The 22,910-nt window shown below is 42.1% G+C and overlaps 1 protein-coding gene across 1 annotated transcript in view; it reads left to right on the top strand.

Annotated features, from left to right (window-relative positions):
• The first annotated feature begins 80 nt into the window (after positions 1 to 80).
• slc6a16a (solute carrier family 6 member 16a) overlaps positions 81 to 22,910 on the top strand; it is a 31,016-nt gene continuing 8,186 nt past the window's right edge. The window contains exons 1-9 of the mRNA XM_029775127.1: positions 81 to 363; positions 8,836 to 9,076; positions 13,445 to 13,602; positions 15,103 to 15,229; positions 17,281 to 17,456; positions 18,008 to 18,118; positions 18,551 to 18,792; positions 20,798 to 20,978; positions 22,622 to 22,823. Coding sequence (XP_029630987.1) covers positions 8,836 to 9,076; positions 13,445 to 13,602; positions 15,103 to 15,229; positions 17,281 to 17,456; positions 18,008 to 18,118; positions 18,551 to 18,792; positions 20,798 to 20,978; positions 22,622 to 22,823 — 1,438 coding nt within the window. The 5' untranslated portion in view covers positions 81 to 363. The remainder of the gene's footprint in view (positions 364 to 8,835; positions 9,077 to 13,444; positions 13,603 to 15,102; positions 15,230 to 17,280; positions 17,457 to 18,007; positions 18,119 to 18,550; positions 18,793 to 20,797; positions 20,979 to 22,621; positions 22,824 to 22,910) is intronic.

Here is a 22,910-nt window from a genome sequence, read left to right as displayed (position 1 = left end):
CCTGTGTGTATTTTGTAATATTATATGGACTGTGAAGGGTGGGACTGTGAAGGGCGACCAGAGCCAATCAAAAGACGAAGGGAGTTGGTCTTCTTGATATCTTGGCAAGATCGACAGATCATGCTTCTTACACTGCAACAACGTGGCGCCTGTGAAGTTTTGTATAGGATTCCGAATACCAATGATCAAGTTGAGCGCTCCAGAGAACCCTTCGTTATTATTTGCGTCAAACCAGACGTAATTTAGAGACAAGACAAGGTTCTCGTTCTGCTGGGGTAACCGACCAAGGCTGGCAGTGAGAAGTTGTCGGACGTCAGAGACTACTCCCCCAAGTGCACAGCGCGACGTAGAGGGCAAACCGTGGTATGTTCAATATTACCATTGAGAACGTTATTGTATCCCTTGTTAGGTTGTTGCACTCATGCGCTGTTTGCATGCGAGACAAGGTTTTAAAAGCGTATTTTCTTTTACACAGAACCCCCCTCTTTCTTGCTTTCTAACCGTAATGGCATCATGCCTACATAGCGATCTTTGTCTACTCGTTTACATATTTTAAAATGTTCAGTAAATAGCCTAATTGTTTTTCGTTTTATGTATCACGCCGATTGCGTGTGGGTTATTTTCTCACTTGAAAAAGTGTACTATTACTTCAGTTGGTTTCAATTTCAAGCCCATATGTAAACACGCTATATATATGGGCTATTTATGTAGGGATCATGACATGCAACGTTTATTACATTGTTATGACTTTCTGTATGAGGAGTTCAGGACCATTTCATTTCAAATAATATGGATGAAGGATTGTTTAAATGTACATTTTTGCATTGTTGTCAGTTTGTCTCAACCTATATACTGTTTTCTGTGTAGCGAAAGTGTAGGACTATAGGACCTCATCAGGGAAATAAGTAGGCTAGCAACCTTTTATTAATCCGACAAAGATCAGAGTTTACTCCAAACAATGCAGTTCCCAAGGTGACTTGAAGAGCCAGTACACAAACTCATTTTGGAAAGTAGTTTATTAAGGCTAGAAAGAAACCCTTCGTTTTTCGTTTGGGTTGGAAGTAAAAAGAGACATTTCCATGCTCTGAAAAGAAAATGGACTGGGAAATAACAGAAAATCAACAGAAAATCGTACACACATCTTGGTCGGTGTCTGTCTGTGTGTCTGTGTCAAGTGTCTTGCCAAATCTATACATGTACAAGGGTTCTGTTGTGTTTGGCAATACGTTACTTACTGCCACATAATAAATAGTATGTAAACCAGTGAAGGGTTTTCACAGTGCCATTGTCTGTAGATCACAGACATTCACTCTGTGGATGGATCTTGCTGCGATGCTCTTTGCATATTGAACTAGAAGGTAAACAACCACATGCTAGAAAAGTTTCCGTTCTTATTATAACACGTTATACAGTTACAATAAATCCACAGGATTATGATACACTGGTGTGTTTCGTTAGCATATCATCTCCATTACAATTTACCTGTAGTGTTTGTTTGGCCCATAGGGCTCTGGTCTATTGCCAAACAAAACGATATGTAATATTATTTATTTTATTCAGATTTATCTCACTTACAAATACATTCATACAACTGCATAGAGCTGTTGACCGGGTGCGTGGGGGTTATTATGACCCAGTCTGTTGACCGGGTGCGTGGGGGTTATTATGACCCAGTCTGTTGACCGGGTGCGTGGGGGTTATTATGACCCAGTCTGTTGACCGGGTGCGTGGGGGTTATTATGACCCAGTCTGTTGACTGGGTGCGTGGGGGTTATTATGACCCAGTCTGTTGACCGGGTGCGTGGGGGTTATTATGACCCAGTCTGTTGACCGGGTGCGTGGGGGTTATTATGACCCAGTCTGAGCATCGTTGTTTACACACAATTTGTTTTTTTACAAATCAAGTGTTGGGTGTGTATTTATTTAACATAACACTTTGGGTGTGTGTGGCTCTCTGGGACGCCATGTTCTCTCTCACTGATAGTGTTTCACTGACCAGTAGCCTAGTTAAATAAAGATTAAATAATATATATATTTTTTGTTGTTAATAGCCAAAATGACCCTGGACTCCATGTTCTCTCTTCACAGACACTGTTTCACTGACCAGTAGCTCAAAACAACTCTGGACACTTAACCACTATGGGGGGCAGAGGGTTAGGGGTGAAGAGGTAGAATTAGAGGTGAGCTAAATTTAGAGAGAGGCAGAGAGAAGGAGAGAGAGAGAGAAGAAAGACAGAGAACTAGAGGATTCAACAGGGGCGATGTGTTGAAAGAGTGAATGACAAAGCTGTTTGGATTTGAGTACTAAAGTCTAACCTGTTTAGGACTACTCCTTCAATACCTAAAGTGAAATGAGAAACATCAACATTTGAGTCCCAACAACAAAATGGACCCTCAAAACAGCAGCAACAACAACGATGACAACAACAACTAAACAGACTCGTGGGGGGGGGACTCCCGTGTTATTGTTGACGGTTGCAGAGGTAACAAGAGGGAGTTCAGTTTTGTGCCCGACAGGATACAGCCAGACACAGAATCCCAGAAGACGGCATCCCGGAGAGGGTCTCATAGGGAGACCTATCCTTTTCTTTTTGATCTATTATTTAAATAAACACCCTTGAAACTGAGCTAATCCTTCTCTGTCAGTGTCTGATATGGGTAAACGTCTTGACCAAACCCCCTGGTCTGCCACAGTACCTAGCTGAATGTACCCAGCTGAGTGTACCCAGCTGAATGTACCCAGCTGAATGTACCCAGCTGAATGCACCCAGCTGAATGCACCCAGCTGAATGTACCCAGATTAATGTACCCAGATTAATGTACCCAGCTGAATGTACCCAGCTGAATGTACCCACCTGAATGTACCCAGCTGAATGCACCCAGCTGAATGCACCCAGCTGAATGTACCCAGCTGAATGTACCTAGATTAATGTACCCAGCTGAATGTACCCAGCTGAATGCACCCAGCTGAATGCACCCAGCTGAATGTACCCAGCTGAATGCACCCAGCTGAATGCACCCAGCTGAATGTACCCAGCTGAATGTACCTAGATTAATGTACCCAGCTGAATGTACCCAGCTGAATGCACCCAGCTGAATGTACCCAGCTGAATGTACCTAGATTAATGTACCCAGCTGAATGTACCCAGCTGAATGTACTCAGCTGAATGCACCCAGCTGAATGCACCCAGCTGAATGTACCCAGCTGAATGCACCCAGCTGAATGTACCCAGCTGAATGTACCCAGCTGAATGCACCCAGCTGAATGTACCCAGCTGAATGTACCCAGCTGAATGTACCTAGATTAATGTACCCAGCTGAATGTACCCAGCTGAATGCACCCAGCTGAATGTACCCAGCTGAATGTACCCAGCTGAATGTACCCAGCTGAATGCACCCAGCTGAATGGACCTAGATTAATGTACCTAGATCAATGCACTAACTGTAAGTCTAAATTACTAAAATGTAAATGTAGCCGAATAGTCAATCTAACAGTTTAACCAGAGTGTATTGGCTATTGTAAACCAATCAGCTCAGAGCAGATCTAGTAAGGTGCTCCAAATAGCTTCCCTATTCCCATAGTAGAATGACTCTGTGGTAACTCCTGCCAGTAGTAGTGTGGATCCATTACTATACCCCTCCCCCTGCTGTAAACCAATGGAACCCCTCCCCCTGCTGTAAACCAATGGAACCCCTCCCCCTGCTGTAAACCAATGGAACCCCTCCCCCTGCTGTAAACCAATGGAACCCCTCCCCCTGCTGTAAACCAATGGAACCCCTCCCCCCGGTGTAAACCAATGGAACCCCTCACCCCGCTGTAAACCAATGGAACCCCTCCCCCCGGTGTAAACCAATGGAACCCCTTCCCCCGGTGTAAACCAATGGAACCCCTCCCCCCGGTGTAAACCAATGGAACCCCTCCCCCCGGTGTAAACCAATGGAACCCCTCCCCCCGGTGTAAACCAATGTAACCCTCGAGTCACACTTGTCAGAATAGATTTACCCAATGGAAACCACATGTTTGACTCTGTTCCATTAATTCCATTCCAGCCATTACAATGAGCCTGTCCTCCTACTGCTCCTCCCACCGGCCTCCACTGTTGTATGTGATGTGTGTGTGTTTGGTTGTACTGTGTGTGTGTGTGTGTGTGTGCGTGCGTGCGTGAGAGAGAGAGAGAGAAACTACCTGTTCTATCTGGCTGCAGCTAGGTTCTTCTCCACTCTTACAGCTGATACAGTGAGGGGAAAAAGTATTTGATCCCCTGGCGATGGTCTTGTAGCCCATTCCAGCCTTGTGTAGGTCTACAATATTGTCCCTGACATCCTTGGAGAGCTCTTTGGTCTTGGCCATGGTGGAGAGTTTGGAATCTGATTGATTGATTGCTTCTGTGGACAGGTGTCTTTTATACAGGTAAGAAGCTGAGATTAGGAGCACTCCCTTTAAGAGTGTGCTCCTAATCTCAGCTCGTTACCTGTATAAAAGACACCTGGGAGCCAGAAATCTTTCTGATTGAGAGGGGGTCAAATACTTATTTTCCTCATTAAAATGCAAATGAATTTATAACATTTTTGACATGCGTTTTTCTGGATTTTTTTGTTGTTATTCTGTCTCTCACTGTTCAAATAAACCTACCATTAAAATTATAGACTGATCATTTCTTTGTCAGTGGGCAAACATACAAAATCAGCAGGGGATCAAATACTTTTTTCCCTCACTGTACTAGCCGTGCCCCTGTGCCAAAGAGGTCACTATAGTAAATAGCCTTGCACGAGCCTTGGCCTCTGCGAGTCAGAACGCCTCATAGGAGCCTATCTCCTGTTTCTGTAGCATGAGGCAGCTTGATGTACAAGTACATCCCCTGGACAGGAGACTAGTGGTGTAAATGTGGTTCCCCGGTGTGGAGACTCCAGGGTGGGTTCAGTTGGTTTTATCACCAGAACACAGAGCAGTGGTAGAGAGATCATGGTTGATATATCTGCTGCTCATGGTAACAGAGGGAGACCACAGCTTCTATTTGATACTGTAACAGCTTCTATTTGATACTGTAACAGCTTCTATTTGATATTGTAACAGCTTCTATTTGATATTGTAACAGCTTCTATTTGATACTGTAACAGCTTCTATTTGATATTGTAACAGCTTCTATTTGATACTGTAACAGCTTATATTTGATACAGTAACAGCTTCTATTTGATACTGTAACAGCTTCTATTTGATACTCTAACAGCGACTATTTGATACTGTAACAGCTTCTATTTGATATTGAAACAGATCCTATTTGATATTGTAACAGCTTCTATTTGATACTGTAACATAAAATGGATGGACTGAATCCCATTGAGCCCCCAGCTGTGAAAAACAAGTACCAGAAAAATAACAGAGCCTGTGTGGAAACAACCTTTGTTTATTGTCTATTGACACCCACTCACTATCAGAACCTGTACATTAAGCCCCATGTTTATAGTCTATTGACACCCACTCACTATCAGAACCTGTACATTAAGCCCCATGTTTATAGTCTATTGACACCCACTCACTATCAGAACCTGTACATTAAGGCCCATGTTTATAGTCTATTGACACCCACTCACTATCAGAACCTGTACATTAAGACCCGTTTATAGTCTATTGACACCCACTCACTATCAGAACCTGTACATTAAGCCCCATGTTTATAGTCTATTGACACCCACTCACTATCAGAACCTGTACATTAAGCCCCATGTTTATAGTCTATTGACACCCACTCACTATCAGAACCTGTACATTAAGCCCCATGTTTATAGTCTATTGACACCCACTCACTATCAGAACCTGTACATTAAGCCCCATGTTTATTGTCTATTGACACCCACTCACTATCAGAACCTGTACATTAAGCCCCATGTTTATAGTCTATTGACACCCACTCACTATCAGAACCTGTACATTAAGCCCCATGTTTATAGTCTATTGACACCCACTCACTATCAGAACCTGTACATTAAGCCCCATGTTTATAGTCTATTGACACCCACTCACTATCAGAACCTGTACATTAAGCCCCATGTTTATAGTCTATTGACACCCACTCACTATCAGAACCTGTACATTAAGCCCCCTGTTTATAGTCTATTGACACCCACTCACTATCAGAACCTGTACATTAATCCCTGTGTTTATAGTCTATTGACACCCACTCACTATCAGAACCTGTACATTAAGCCCCGTGTTTATAGTCTATTGACACCCACTCACTATCAGAACCTGTACATTAAGGCCCATGTTTATAGTCTATTGACACCCACTCACTATCAGAACCTGTACATTAAGCCCCATGTTTATAGTCTATTGACACCCACTCACTATCAGAACCTGTACATTAAGCCCCCTGTTTATAGTCTATTGACACCCACTCACTATCAGAACCTGTACATTAAGCCCCCTGTTTATAGTCTATTGACACCCACTCACTATCAGAACCTGTACATTAAGCCCCATGTTTATAGTCTATTGACACCCACTCACTATCAGAACCTGTACATTAAGCCCCATGTTTATAGTCTATTGACACCCACTCACTATCAGAACCTGTACATTAAGCCCCATGTTTATTGTCTATTGACACCCACTCACTATCAGAACCTGTACATTAAGCCCCATGTTTATAGTCTATTGACACCCACTCACTATCAGAACCTGTACATTAAGCCCCATGTTTATAGTCTATTGACACCCACTCACTATCAGAACCTGTACATTAAGGCCCATGTTTATAGTCTATTGACACCCACTCACTATCAGAACCTGTACATTAAGCCCCATGTTTATAGTCTATTGACACCCACTCACTATCAGAACCTGTACATTAAGCCCCATGTTTATAGTCTATTGACACCCAGTCACTATCAGAACCTGTACATTAAGCCCCATGTTTATAGTCTATTGACACCCAGTCACTATCAGAACCTGTACATTAAGCCCCATGTTTATAGTCTATTGACACCCACTCACTATCAGAACCTGTACATTAAGCCTCGTGTTTATAGTCTATTGACACCCACTCACTATCAGAACCTGTACATTAAGCCCCGTGTTTATAGTCTATTGACACCCACTCACTATCAGAACCTGTACATTAAGCCCCGTGTTTATAGTCTATTGACACCCACTCACTATCAGAACCTGTACATTAAGCCCCGTGTTTATAGTCTATTGACACCCACTCACTATCAGAACCTGTACATTAAGCCCCGTGTTTATAGTCTATTGACACCCACTCACTATCAGAACCTGTACATTAAGCCCCGTGTTTATAGTCTATTGACACCCACTCACTATCAGAACCTGTACATTAAGCCCCATGTTTATAGTCTATTGACACCCACTCACTATCAGAACCTGTACATTAAGCCCCATGTTTATAGTCTATTGACACCCACTCACTATCAGAACCTGTACATTAAGCCCCATGTTTATAGTCTATTGACACCCACTCACTATCAGAACCTGTACATTAAGCCCCATGTTTATAGTCTATTGACACCCACTCACTATCAGAACCTGTACATTAAGCCCCATGTTTATAGTCTATTGACACCCACTCACTATCAGAACCTGTACATTAAGCCCCATGTTTATAGTCTATTGACACCCACTCACTATCAGAACCTGTACATTAAGCCCCCTGTTTATAGTCTATTGACACCCACTCACTATCAGAACCTGTACATTAAGCCCCGTGTTTATAGTCTATTGACACCCACTCACTATCAGAACCTGTACATTAAGCCCCGTGTTTATAGTCTATTGACACCCACTCACTATCAGAACCTGTACATTAAGCCCCGTGTTTATAGTCTATTGACACCCACTCACTATCAGAACCTGTACATTAAGCCCCGTGTTTATAGTCTATTGACACCCACTCACTATCAGAACCTGTACATTAAGCCCCGTGTTTATAGTCTATTGACACCCACTCACTATCAGAACCTGTACATTAAGCCCCGTGTTTATAGTCTATTGACACCCACTCACTATCAGAACCTGTACATTAAGCCCCATGTTTATAGTCTATTGACACCCACTCACTATCAGAACCTGTACATTAAGCCCCATGTTTATAGTCTATTGACACCCACTCACTATCAGAACCTGTACATTAAGCCCCATGTTTATAGTCTATTGACACCCACTCACTATCAGAACCTGTACATTAAGCCCCATGTTTATAGTCTATTGACACCCACTCACTATCAGAACCTGTACATTAAGCCCCATGTTTATAGTCTATTGACACCCACTCACTATCAGAACCTGTACATTAAGCCCCCTGTTTATAGTCTATTGACACCCACTCACTATCAGAACCTGTACATTAAGCCCCGTGTTTATAGTCTATTGACACCCACTCACTATCAGAACCTGTACATTAAGGCCCATGTTTATAGTCTATTGACACCCACTCACTATCAGAACCTGTACATTAAGGCCCATGTTTATTGTCTATTGACTGTTTATTGTATATAATGTGAGACATATCTAGCAGGCCTGTGAAGAGGCCCCCTTGCCTTTCCTGCTCTAACACCTGCACTAGTCTTGTCTTACTACCACTGACTTTGCTCATAGATTCTTTATTGAGGGAAGATCTACACAACTGTGATATGTGGTTTTCCCTAACAGCTAACATAAGATACATGTATGTCGCTCTGGATAAGTGTCTGTTAAATGACTCAAATGTAAAATGTAAAAAGAAACCAATGTGGTACAAACACAAACACACTCAGACATTCACACACACACTCACACACCTATCTCTATTGGGACACTTGTTCTTCGTTTCCTTTGTCTAGATGGAGAAGCCTCCATTGACTAGCGACGAGGAGGACACTAGGATGGGAGAGAGTCGGTCGGAGGCGGAGCTCCTGGACTTGGGAGTGCAGGGGACCTCCGGGGGCGTGGTGTCGTCTGGGGATGTAGACGACCGCCCGGCATGGGACAGCAAGCTGCAGTATGTACTGGCTCAGGTGGGCTTCAGCGTGGGCTTGGGGAACGTTTGGAGGTTCCCCTACCTCTGCCATCAGAACGGAGGAGGTGAGTCTGACTCTGTGGGCCCTATAGGACAGGGGCAGAGAGGGAGAGCGAGAGAGAGAGAATGGTTTATTTCAAATTCCATAAGGCAACTTTTCATGCACTCTTAGAAAAAAGGGTTCTTTGGCTGTCCCCATAGGATAACCCTTTTAGGTTCCATGTAGAAGCCTCTGTGGAAAGGGTTCTACATGAAACCTAAAAGTTCTACATGAAACCTAAAAGGTTCTACATGAAACCTAAAAGGTTCTACATGAAACCGAAAATGTTCTACATGAAACCTAAAAGGTTCTACATGAAACCTAAAAGTTCTACATGAAACCTAAAAGTTCTACATGAAACCTAAAAGTTCTACATGAAACCTAAAAGGTTATACATGAAATCTAAAAGTTCTACCTCGAACCAAAAAGGATTCTTCAAAGGGTTCTTCTATGTAGACAGCCAAAGAACATGATTGGTTGAAAGAAATTGTTAATAAGAATATTGTGGGAGCTGTAGATTTCAGTGCAGCCTTTGATATTATTGACCATAACCTGTTGTTGAAAAAACTTATGTGCTATGGCTTTTCAACCTCTGCCATATTGTGGATTCAGAGCTATCTATCTAATAGAACTCAAAGGGTTTTCTTTAATGGAAGCTTCTTTAATGTCAAACATGTAAAGTGTGGTGTACCGCAGGGCAGCTCTCTAGGCCCTCTACTCTTTTTTATTTTTACCAATGACCTGCCATTGGCATTAAACAAAGCATGTGTGTCCATGTATGCTGATTATTCAACCGTATACGCATCAGCAACCACAACTAATGAAGTCACTGAAATCCTTAACAAAGAGTTGCAGTCTGTTTGGTCTGGTCCTGAACATCTCTAAAACTAAGAGAGTTGTATTTGGTACAAATCATTCCTTAAGTGCTAGACCTCAGCTGAATCTGGTAATGAATGGTGTGGCTGTTGAACAAGTTGAGGAGACTAAATTACTTGCCGTTACCTTAGATTGTAAACTGTCATGGTCAAAACATATAGATTCAATGGTTGTAAAGATGGGGAGAGGTCTAGCCTTAATAAAGAGATGCTCTGCTTTTTTGACACCACTCTCCAAAAAGCAAGTTCTGCAGGCTCTAGTTTTGTCTAATCTTGATTATTGTCCATTCGTGTGGTCCAGTGCTGCAAGGAAATACCTAGTTAAGCTGCAGCTGGCCCAGAACAGAGTGGGACATTTTGCTCTTAATTGTAATCAGAGGGCTGATATAAATACTATGCATGCCAGTCTCTCTTGGTTAAGAGTTGAGGAGAGACTGAATGCATCACTTCTTCTTTTTATAAGAAACATTAATGTGTTGAAAATCCCAAATTGTTTGCATAGTCAACTTACACACAGCTCTGACACACACACTTATCCCACCAGATATGCCACCAGGGGTCTTTTCACAGTTCCCAAATTCAAGAAAACATACAGTATTATATAGAACCCTTATTGCATGGAACTTCCATCTTATATTTATCAAATAAACATCAAACCTTGTTTAATAAAAACAGATAAAGCAACTCCTCATGGGTCAACACCTTATGGCACAACGCCTCTCCCCTGTTTGACCTAGATAGTTTGTGCGTATGCATTGATATGTAGGCTACGTGTGCCTTTAAAAAAATGGTATGTAGTTCTGTCCTTGAGCTGTTCTTGTCTATTGATGTTCTGTATTATGTCATTCTGTATTATGTTTCATGTTTTATGTGGACCCCAGGAAGAGTAGCTACTGTTTTTGCAACAGCTAATGGGGATCCTAATAAAATACAAAAAAAACTGCCTTGCTCAGGGGCAGAACAACAGATTTTTACCTTGTCTGCTCGGGGATTCGATCCAGCAACCTTTCGGTTACTAGCCCAACGCTCTAACCACTAGATACACAATACACAAGAAATTAATCAACACGTGTTTTACCTGAATTATTAACACTAATTATTATTACAACCAGCACTTTCAGTCCTTATTATGTGGGACTAGAACTATCACTTTCAGACTTTATTCTGTGGGACTAGAACCATCACTTTCAGACTTTATGCAGTGGAACTAGAACCATCACTTTCAGACTTTATGCTGTGGAATTAGAACCATAACTTTCAGACTTTATGCTGTGGGACTAGAACCATCATTTTCAGACGTTATCCTGTGGAACTAGGACCATAACGTTCAGACTTTATGCTGTGGGACTAGAACCATACTTTCAGACTTGCTGCTGTGGGACTAGAACCACCACTTTCAGACTTTATGTTGTGGGATTAGAACCATCATTTTCAGACGTTATCCTGTGGAACTAGAACCATCACTTTCAAACTTTATGCTGTTGGACTAGAACCATACTTTCAGACTTGCTGCTGTGGGACTAGAACCACCACTTTCAGACTTTATGTTGTGGGATTAGAACCATCACTTTCAGACTTTATGCTGTGGGACTAGAACCATCACTTTCAGTCTTGATGCTGTGGGACTAGAACCATAACTTTCAGACTTGCTGCTGTGGGACTAGAACCACCACTTTCAGACTTTATTCTGTGGAATTACAACCATCACTTTCAGACTTTATGCTGTGGGACTAGAACCATAACTTTCAGATTTGCTGCTGTGGGACTAGGACCATCACTTTCAGACTTGATGCTGTGGGACTAGAACCCTAACTTTCAGACTTGCTGCTGTGGGACTAGAACCACCACTTCCAGACATTATACTGTGGAATTAGAACCATCACTTTCAGACTTGCTGCTGTGGGACTAGAACCACCACTTTCAGGCTTTATGCTGTGGAATTAGAACCATCACTTTCAGATTTCATACTGTGGGACTAGAACCATAACTTTCAGACTTTATGCTGTGGGACTAGAGCCATCATTTTCAGACTTTATGCTGTGGGACTAGAACCATAACTTTCAGACTTTATCCTGGGGGATTAGAACCATCACTTTCAGACATTATGCTGTGGGATTAGAACGATCATGTTCAGACTTTATGCTGTGGGACTAGAACCATAACTTTCAGACTTTATGCTGTGGAACTAGAACCATCACTTTCAGACTTTATGCTGTGGGACTAGAACCATCACTTTCAGACTTTATGCTGTGGGACTAGAACCATCACTTTCAGACTTTATCCTGTGGAACTAGAACCATCGCTTTCAGACTTTATGCTGTGGGACTAGAACCATCACTTTCAGACTTTATCCTGTGGAACTAGAACCATCGCTTTCAGACTTTATGCTGTGGGACTAGAACCATAACTTTCAGACTTTATGCTGTGGGACTAGAACCATCACTTTCAGACTTTATGCTGTGGGACTAGAACCATAACTTTCAGACTTTATCCTGGGGGATTAGAACCATCACTTTCAGACATTATGCTGTGGGATTAGAACGATCATGTTCAGACTTTATGCTGTGGGACTAGAACCATATCTTTCAGACTTTATGCTGTGGAACTAGAACCATCACTTTCAGACTTTATGCTGTGGGACTAGAACCATCACTTTCAGACTTTATCCTGTGGAACTAGAACCATCGCTTTCAGACTTTATGCTGTGGGACTAGAACCATCACTTTCAGACTTTATCCTGTGGAACTAGAACCATCGCTTTCAGACTTTATGCTGTGGGACTAGTCAAGATACTTTTTGAAGAGGTAGGTTTCTTTCTCTCTAACTCGTCCCCCCCTCTCTCTCTCTCTCTCTCTCTCTCTCTTTTTTTCCCTCTCTACTTTATTCCATTGTTGTATCTCTCCCTCCCCTGACTCCTTCACTCTTGTTTTTCCATCTGTTCTCTCTCTAACCCCATTCACTCTCATTCTCTTGAGTGGCGCAACGGGCTAAGGCACTGCATCACAGTGCGAGAGGCGTTACTACAGACCCGGGTTCGATCCTGGCTGTATCACAAACAGCAGTGATCAAGAGTCCCGTAGGGCGGCGCACAATTGTCCCAGTGTCGTCAGGGGTTAGGGGACGATTTGACCGGGGTAACTGACTTGCCTAGTTAAATAAAGGTTAAATCTGTGATTGCTACATACATTTTGGGACTTTTCAATTCATTATATATAGCCATTGAATCTTGAATCTATCATGACCTTAGTTCAACTGTCTAATTCCAAAACCCAAGAAATAAGCTTGTTTTGCTCATTTGTTTGTAAACAATGCAATTGTAAACAAACACTGTATGGCCTTAACACATGGTTAAAATTATATATTTTTTATCTTATGGATTGTCAGTCCTTGCATCATAGCTCTGTCTTTGAATCTGAGAGTGGTTACATTTTTCCAAACCCATCCCTCAGCTGTTTACTGAAACCTTGAACTGCAGATTTAACAGTTTAACTCTCTGCCTCCTCTCCCTCTCCTGGCAGGCGCGTTCATGGTGCTCTATGTCATGCTGTTGGTGGTGGTGGGGGTTCCCCTGTTCTTCATGGAGCTGGCTGCGGGCCAGTGTATCCGTCAGGGCAGCATCGGTGTGTGGAAGCACATCTCCCCCAAGCTGGCCGGTATCGGCTACTCCAGCTGCATGGTGAGCACAGCAGGGGTTGGTCCCAAATGGCACCCTATTTCATACTGTATGTACAGATGCCGTACCTTAATTTGAGCCTGCTTCTCACAGCAGGAAAATAATCCTGCTGCAACAGGAAATGTCAATTATTATGTGGATTTTAATTCATGGACATTTATGTAGGGTTGAGGCCTAATGTTGAGGCTATAGATCTGTGGTGAAGGGAAAAAAATAGACCAGGACCTGACAAAATAAACCTGGTGACTAGAGTTCCAGGTAAGTTAAAAACAGCTCCATGCATGTAGAATGCATATTTGAATATGCATAAATATGCATAATATCAGTCAACAGTGTGAATATGGCTCCTAGTGTTGTTAACAGGTCCTGCAGCCAATGACCGTGGACGTGTTTGGAACCTGACCTTAAGCCCTGAGGCAAAGAAGAACAGCAGAACAGCTTGCAGAAGTAGACTGGTGTAGTCTAGCAGTCAGAATCAGTCAACTTGGTTTAACCATGCAGGAGGTCATATAAACAGCATAGTTAGAGTGAGAGATCACTCCATTATCAACATTTGTCTGAATTAACTTTTTAGTCACCTCATGTCTGGTAAACAGAGATACAAAACAAACTGACTCGTACACCTGTGTGGCTCGAGAAGGCTAGAGGTTTGTGTGTGTGTGTGTGTGTGTCTGTCTGTGTGTGTGGTTAGGGGAACGATCTCTTTGTAATGTGTGAGAAGTAGTTGCACACTCCTCTCTCCTCTGTGTTGGTATGACTTATGCACTGACACCCTATTGGTTAATACTGACACCCTAGGGCCTCCTGAGTGGCGCAGTGCTCTAAGGCACAGCATCACAGTGCCAGCTGTGCCACTAGAGATTCTGGGTTCGAGTCCAGGCTCTGTCACAGCCGGCCGCGACCGGGATACCCATGGGGCGGTGCACAATTGGCCCAGAGTCACCCTATTGTTTAACACTGACACCCTATTCATACTCATTCTGTCAGTGCTGGTGTCAGGGAGCTGCTATAACAATATTTAAAGGGATAGTTTAGCAATTACTTACCCAGAGTCAGAGAACTTTGTGATTTGATATCCCTGCATGCAGTTTGAAGGAAGTTTATTTTAGTTTTGCGAGCCATTGTTAACTAGTGTTAGCGCTGCTAACTGCTACTACTTGCAGTTTTATTATATGCATAGTCACTTCACCCCTACCTACATGTATAAATTACCTCAACTAACCTGTGCCCCTGCACACTGACTCGGTACCGGTACCCGCTGTATATAGCCTCATTATTGTTATTTTATTGTGTTACTTTTTATTATTTTTTATTTTTTACTTTAGTTTATTTGGTAAATATTTTCTTAACTTCTTGAACTGCGCTGTTGGTTAAGGGCTTGTAAGTAAGCATTTCACGGTACTTGTTGTGTTTGGCGCATGTGACAAATAAAGTTTGATTTGGAAGTCTACAGGTGCAGCTAGCATGTTAAATACTGCATTAACCCTTGTCTTCCTTCCTCAGGTGTGTTTCTTTGTGGCTCTCTACTATAATGTCATCATCGCATGGAGTCTCTTCTACATGGGCAACTCCTTCCAGTATCCTCTACCCTGGGAGCAGTGTCCCATCAACATGACCACCAATAACACTGGTATTAACTAGCTGTGTGTGTGTAGTAGTAGCAGAGGTCGACCGATTAATCGGAATGGCCGATTAATTAGGGCCTATTTCACGTTTTCATAACAATCGGTAATCGGTATTTTTGGACACCGATTTGACGAGAAAAATAAAAACAACTTTTTTTTATTTTTACTCCTTTATTTAACTAGGCAAGTCAGTTAAGAACACATTCTTATTTTCAATGACGGCCTAGGAACGGTGGGTTAACTGCCTAGTTCAGGGGCAGAACGACAGATTTTTACCTTGTCAGCTCGGGGATTCAATCTTGCAACCTTACGGTTAACTAGTCCAACGCTCTAACCACCTGCTTTACATTGCACTTTCTTTTAACTAGGGAAAATGTGTCACCTCTTGCAACAGAGTCAGGGTATATGCAGTGTGAAGACTATTTCTTCCTAACAAAGACTGCCAACTTCGCCAAACGGGGGATGATTTAGCAAAAGCACATTTGCGAAAAAAGCACAATCGTTGCACGACTGTACTGTACCTAACCATAAACATCAATGCCTTTCTTAAAATCATTACACAGAAGTATATATTTTTAAACCTGCATATTTAGCTAAAAGAAATCCAGGTTAGCAGGCAATATTAACCAGGTGAAATTGTGTCACTTCTCTTGCGTTCATTGCACGCAGAGTCAGGGTATATGCAACAGTTTGGGCCGCCTGGCTCGTTGTGAACTAATTTGCCAGAATTGTACGTAATTATGACATAACATTGAAGGTTGTGCAATGTAACAGGAATATTTAGACTTAGGGATGCCACCCGTTAGATAAAATACGGAACGGTTCCGTATTTCACTGAAAGAAAAAACTTTTGTTTTCGAGATGATAGTTTCCAGATTCGACCATATTAATGACCTAAGGCTCGTATTTCTGTGTGTTTATTATATTATAATTAAGTCTATGATTTGATAGAGAAGTCTGACTGAGCGGTGGTAGGCACCAGCAGGCTCGTAAGCATTCATTCAAACAGCACTTTTGTGCGTTTTGCCAGCAGCTCTTCGCAATGATTCAAGCATTGCGCTGTTTATGACTTCAAGCCTATCAACTCCCAAGATTAGGCTGGTGTAACTGATGTGAAATGGCTAGCTAGTTAGCGGGGTGCGTGCTAATACCGTTTCAAACGTCACTCGCTCTGAGACTTGGAGTAGTTGTTCCCCTTGCTCTGCATAGGTAACGCTGCTTCGAGGGTGGCTTTTGTCAATGTGTTCCTGGTTCGAGCCCAGGTAGGAGTGAGGAGAGGGACGGAAGCTATACTGTTACACTGGCAATACCAAAGTGCCTATAAGAACATCCAGTAGTCAAAGGTATATGAAATACAAATCATATAGAGAGAAATAGTCCTATAATTCCTATAATAACTACAACCTAAAACTTCTTACCTGGGAATATTGAAGACTCATGTTAAAAGGAACCACCAGCTTTCATATGTTCTCATGTTCTGAGCAAGGCACTTAAACGTTAGCTTTCTTACATGGCACATATTGCACTTTTACTTTCTTCTCCAACACTTTGTTTTTGCATTATTTAAACCAAATTGAACATGTTTCATTATTTATTTGAGGCTAAATTGATTTTATTGATGTATTCTATTAAGTTAAAATAAGTGTTCATTCAGTATTGTTGTAATTGTCATTATTACAAAGAAATAAATAAAACAAATTGGCCGATTAATCGGTATCGGCTTTTTGGGCCCGCCAATAATCGGTATCGGCGGTGAAAAATCATAATCGGTCGACCTCTAGTGTGTAGTATAGTATTTTGTCCCCACGAGGTTAGTTGTACAAGACTGTGTGTGTGGTGTGTCGTGTGTGCGTGTGTGGTTAATATCATGCTTCTCCTTATTTGTGTTTAGATGTGTAATGGACACTTTACACATCTAAACATGTATTCTACAAGAGCAGGGTTTGTGTATGTAAACTATAAATCTCTCTCCCTCTCACTCACTCTCTTTCACTCCCCCTCTCTCTCTATCTCTCACTTCCTCCCTCCTCTCTGTCTCTCTCTCTCTGTCTGTCAGTAAAGGAATGCTCAGGTAGCTCCCCAACCTCATACTTCTGGTTCCGGAAGGCTCTAGACATCACAGACTCCATTGATGAGTCTGGTGAGTTTAACCCCATCATGACGGGCTGTCTGCTGGCTGCCTGGGCCATCGTCTGTCTAGCCATGATCAATGGCATCAAGTCCTCTGCCAAGGTAAGGACACTCTCAGTTCATCTTTTTTACAACATATAGCATGTTACAAACAGTATAACGGGTCACCACCTGCCTTGACCCTCAGTAGTGTCGCCCCCGGCAACCACTAACCATGATTATGGTAGGCTAGTAGTTAACACGCTAGCTGTGAAAGAAAGCGTCTGAATTCTGTTTTTGGCAAATGTTACTTTTAAATTGTTCAATGTTAATGTCCTCCTTCGTTGACCTTGTCTTGTTAAATGTTTTTTTTCATGTATAGTTTTTAAAAGAGAATGTAGAATGTCTTTTGATAAATATTGATTTAATCCAATATATTAGGGTACTTAGTCTGTGTCCATGAACCCAGCCCTATATCTACCTATAGGTAAAGTTAAAGATACATTCTGAAATTGGAAAAACAACAAAACGGCAACCCCACCACCTGTCCTGGTATACAGCTGAGGAATGGTGCTGGAGAAATACAACCTCTCCCAAATCCATAGACATATTTTACAATCTACATTAAAAGGACTGATGATTCCTAATTCCAATTGTAATTCTCTTCACCATAGGTGATGTATTTCTCCTCAGTCTTCCCCTATGCTGTGCTGTTCATTTTCCTCGTCAGAGGCTTGATGCTGGATGGAGCCATGGAGGGAATCGCCTACATGTTCTACCCTAAAGTAAGTACAATAATAACAATAATAATAATATATTTAATTGATTTTGCGCTTTTAATTATAAGTAGAATCTCAAAGATGTACAAAGATGCTTAAAAACAAGAATTAAGCACTCTGTGATTGCCTACTCTTCCTACAACCCCATCCACAACAACTGTCACCGTGACGCGCTCATGGTCTCCTGCATAAACTTTATGACCTCAGTGCTCGCATCACTGGTGGTGTTCGTAGAGGACCGGAATTTCTATTCACTTCCTGAATTGACAGAATATAAATAGAATAGAATTTAGTCTTATGCTGTCACGCTCTCTCTCTCTCTCGCTCTCTCTCTCTCTCTCTCTCTCTCTCTTTTGTCTCTCTCTTTTGTCTCTCTCTCTCTCTCTGTGTCTCTCTGTCTCTCTTCTCTCTCTCTCTCTCTCTCTCTCTCTGTCTCAGATAGAAATTTGGGCTGAGGTGCAGGTGTGGCGGCAGGCAGCCACACAGGTGTTCTTTGCCCTGGGCCTGGGCTACGGCTCTGTGATTGCCTACTCTTCCTACAACCCCATCCACAACAACTGTCACCGTGACGCGCTCATGGTCTCCTGCATAAACTTTATGACCTCAGTGCTCGCATCACTGGTGGTGTTCGTAGTGCTGGGCTTCAGGGCCAAGAACATTGTCCTGAACTGCATCACCCAGTAAGTATGGAGTCAAGGGGGGATTGTGGGTGTGTGTTTGTGAGTGAGAGAGAGAGAGAGACAGTGAAAGAGAGAGAGAGCGAGAGAGAGAGAGCGTTAGAGAGATTGTTGTTACTGTTGTCCGTTGACAATTTTGATTCTCATTTTTATTTTTTATATTGTAAATATCCAAAATAAGCTTGGATATTGGCAATATGTATTTTTGTTACGTCATGCCAATAAAGCAAATTGAATTGAATTGAATTGAGAGATAGAGACAGTGAAAGAGAGAGAGAGAGAGAGAGAGAGAGAGACTGTTTGTAGACCATGGAACTGAGAAGGTATGTGTAATGTCTGCTGCACATCTCATGGTTCTGTTGATGTTACACTCCTTGACTCATGCTGGGGAAGGTTTCAGCCCAGTTTAAAGGGATAACTCCCTTCAATGCGGTAAGGCCCTCTTATTTAAAATGTGTTTGCGTGTGTGTCTCAATAGTGTTGAATCTCCTTTCCTTTAAAGGGATAGTTCACCCAATTTACAAAATCACATCGCTTTCCATAGACTTTCCTGCAGTCAAATGACCAAGTGGCCTCATGGGTGGACTGTTATTTATATTTTTCATAATTTCATAATTTATAAACATTATTTTTTTTAAACCTGCAGAAAATCGGGTGTTTCTATGTCAACGGTTTTGTTATATTTCTGTCTTCTGTAATGTATATAAAGTGTAATATCGGGACGCAAACTCAAAACTGAATACATTTCAACTCTATATGTGACATGGTACAGGTGTCTTCTTGTTAAAGCCCATAACCATGTGTGTGAGGTGTATACTTTGGTTTCAAAGTAAATTTGTTTAAGACTACATACAAACATTTTGTATGACCCTGATTTAGCCCACTGCAGTAGAAGGTTCATCTGTAAGCAGTCTATGGATGGGGTAAGACAGCTATTCATGCTTTGGTTTTGTTTGCCTGGTCACTGTCTCCAAATGCTAACTTTTTAGCATTTGTGCCACAAAACCAATGCAAGTCTATATCTCCTGTATTAACATTTTTCACGCTTCGTGTCCAGATCATCTAAACTGTCGACAATTGATTGTGTAGCTCAGTGTTTCCCAACTCCAGTCCTCCAGTACCCCAAACAACACACATTTTTCTTTTAGCCCCGGACAAAAAAAATAATAATTAAACTTCAAAAATGGTGTAGCTCAATGAAGTTACTTTAACAGGATTTGGATATAAAGTGTGAAAAATGCTAATAAAAATGCCATTTGGAGACCATTGGCCAGTTAAACTAAACCAAAGCATGGATTGCTGTCTTGCGTTGTCCATAGACTGCTTACAGGTTAATGAAAGCAAAATGTCATTTTGTTATTTCGGATGAACTATCCCTTTATAAAGCATGTCAATGCTTGATTGGAAACATATCCAAGACATGTCTATATGTACACTCTTAGAAAGAAAGGTGCTATTTAGAACCTTAAAGGGTTCTTCTTCAACTGTCCACATAGGAGAACCCTTTGAAGAACTATTTTTGGTTGCAGGTAGAACCCTTTTGGTTCCAGTTTTTACAGAAGGTTCTACATGAAACCAAAAAGGGTTCTACCTGGGACCAAAAAAGGGGTTCTACCTGGAACCAAAAAGGTTCTCCTATGGGTCCATCTGAATAACCTTTTTGGAACCTTTTTTTCTAAGAGTGTAAGCATACCCTCAAATAAAGTATTAGCGGTGTACCTGAAGGGAATTGCGATATTAAGAGCTTGGAATTATCATGTTCGATCTGCAATTTTGCCCAAATTGAGTTCTGGACATTTTCTTGTTCTGTTCAATGTTCTCTACCTATATAGTACTCTAAATACCCCAATTCATGTTGTTAAGTGAATAAGGATAGGAGATAGAAATTGCTCACACCATTCAAAACAATAAGGGTTGGTAACTTTAAAGCCAATTATCTCAGAATCAACTTTTTACAGAAGGAACCTTATAATTCTAAGCTCAGGCTACGTCACCTCCAACCCTTCAGAAATCTGGGCCTGTTAAACGACATGGCCACACATGGAAGCAACCATCACTGGTGGCCGTGGTTCAACATGTCTGATCCTGCCTCCGTCACCATACCTGACTACAGAGAGTGGTACCATCACTACGGCTCCCAGGTGGGAACAAACATCACCGACTGTGACCTGGATGAGGAGATGAGCAAGGTGAGGGTTAGATTAGGTTTTAGGGGGTTTGTGGTTCAAATCCTATTTTCATAAATAATGGAGAAAGGAGTCATGTAATGTAGGCACAAAGTTATTTATAAGGAGCTGTCTTTACCTCCCTCTAACTGTTTCCCCTACCTTGTATTCCCTCTCTTTCTTCACCCCTTACAACCTCCTGTTAACACCTTGCCCCCTCCCTCATTCTCTCCCTCCCTCGTTCTCTCCCTCCCTCCCTCATTCCCTCCCCCTCCCTCCAGCCCACCCTTGTTCTCTCCCTCCCTCCCTCGTTCCCTCCCTCCCTTGTTCGCTATCCCTCCCTCCCGTGTCCCCTCCCTCGTTCTCTCCCTCCCTCGTTCTCTCCTTTGTTTGTTCCCTCGTTCCCCTGTTCTCCCTCCCTCCCATGTTCTCCCCTCCCTCCCTCCGTCCCTCCCTCCCTTTCTCTATTCCATTTTTAACCCCCTCTCTAATCCATACCTAACCCGTCTCTAACCCCTCTCTAACCCATCTCTAACCCATATCTAACCCCTCTCTAACCCGTCTCTAACCCCTCTCTAACCCATCTCTAACCCATATCTAACCCCTCTCTAACCCGTCTCTAACCCCTCTCTAACCCATATCTAACCCGTCTCTAACCCCTCTAACCCATATCAAACCCCTCTCTAACCCATATCAAACCCCTCTCTAACCCATATCTAACCCTCTAACCCATATCTAACCCCTCTCTAACCCATATCTAACCTCTCTATAACCCATATCAAACCCATCTCTAACAAATTCTCTAACCCATATCTAAGCCATCTCTAACCCCTCTCTAACCCATCTCTAGCAAATTCTGTAACCCATATCTAACCCATCTCTAACCCCTCTCTAACCCATCTCTAGCAAATTCTGTAACCCATATCTAACCCATATCTAACCCCTCTCTAACCCATATCTCGCTCAAACCCTCTTAATTTCAATACTTTATTGAGAAAGCAGGTTGCAAATATCAACATACTCCATATAGAATACAGTTTACAAATATCATCATATTCCACATAGAATACAGGTTACAAATATCAACATACTCCATATAGAATACAGTTTACAAATATCATCATATTCCACATAGAATACAGGTTACAAATATCAACATATTCCACATAGAATACAAGTTACAAATATCAACATGCTCCACATATAATACAAGTTACAAATATCAGCATATTCCACATAGAATACAGGTTACAAATATCAACATGCTCCACATAGAATACAGGTTACAAATATCAACATACTCCACATAGAATACAGGTTACAAATATCAACATACTCCACATATAATACAGGTTACAAATATCAACATGCTCCACATAGAATACAGGTTACAAATATCAACATACTCCACATAGAATACAGGTTACAAATATCAACATACTCCACATAGAATACAGGTTACAAATATCAGCATATTCCACATAGAATACAGGTTACAAATATCAACATGCTCCACATAGAATACAGGTTACAAATATCAACATACTCCACATAGAATACAGGTTACAAATATCAACATGCTCCACATAGAATACAGGTTACAAATATCAACATATTCCACATAAAATAAATTGTTTGTCCCTCTTGTCCCTCTCTCTAACCCCCAGGGTGTGGAAGGGACGGGCCTGGCGTTCATTGCCTTCACAGAGGCCATGGCCCAGTTCCCTGCCAGCCCCTTCTGGTCCACGCTCTTCTTCCTCATGCTGCTCAACCTGGGCATGAGCACCATGTTCGGCACCATGCAGGGGATCCTCACCCCCCTCATGGACAACTTCAGCCTGCTGGGACGCCACCGGACCATGCTCACTGGTAATACACACATATTCACACACACCAATGCACCAATACACAAATGCACCCGCGTACACACACGTGCGCACACACACTCAATGTACT

This window comes from Salmo trutta, chromosome 1 (assembly GCF_901001165.1).
Source record: "Salmo trutta chromosome 1, fSalTru1.1, whole genome shotgun sequence".
NCBI lineage: Eukaryota > Metazoa > Chordata > Actinopteri > Salmoniformes > Salmonidae > Salmo > Salmo trutta.
The sequence above is the reverse complement of the archived record's forward strand: the minus strand, read 5'-3'. Positions and strand labels throughout refer to the sequence as shown.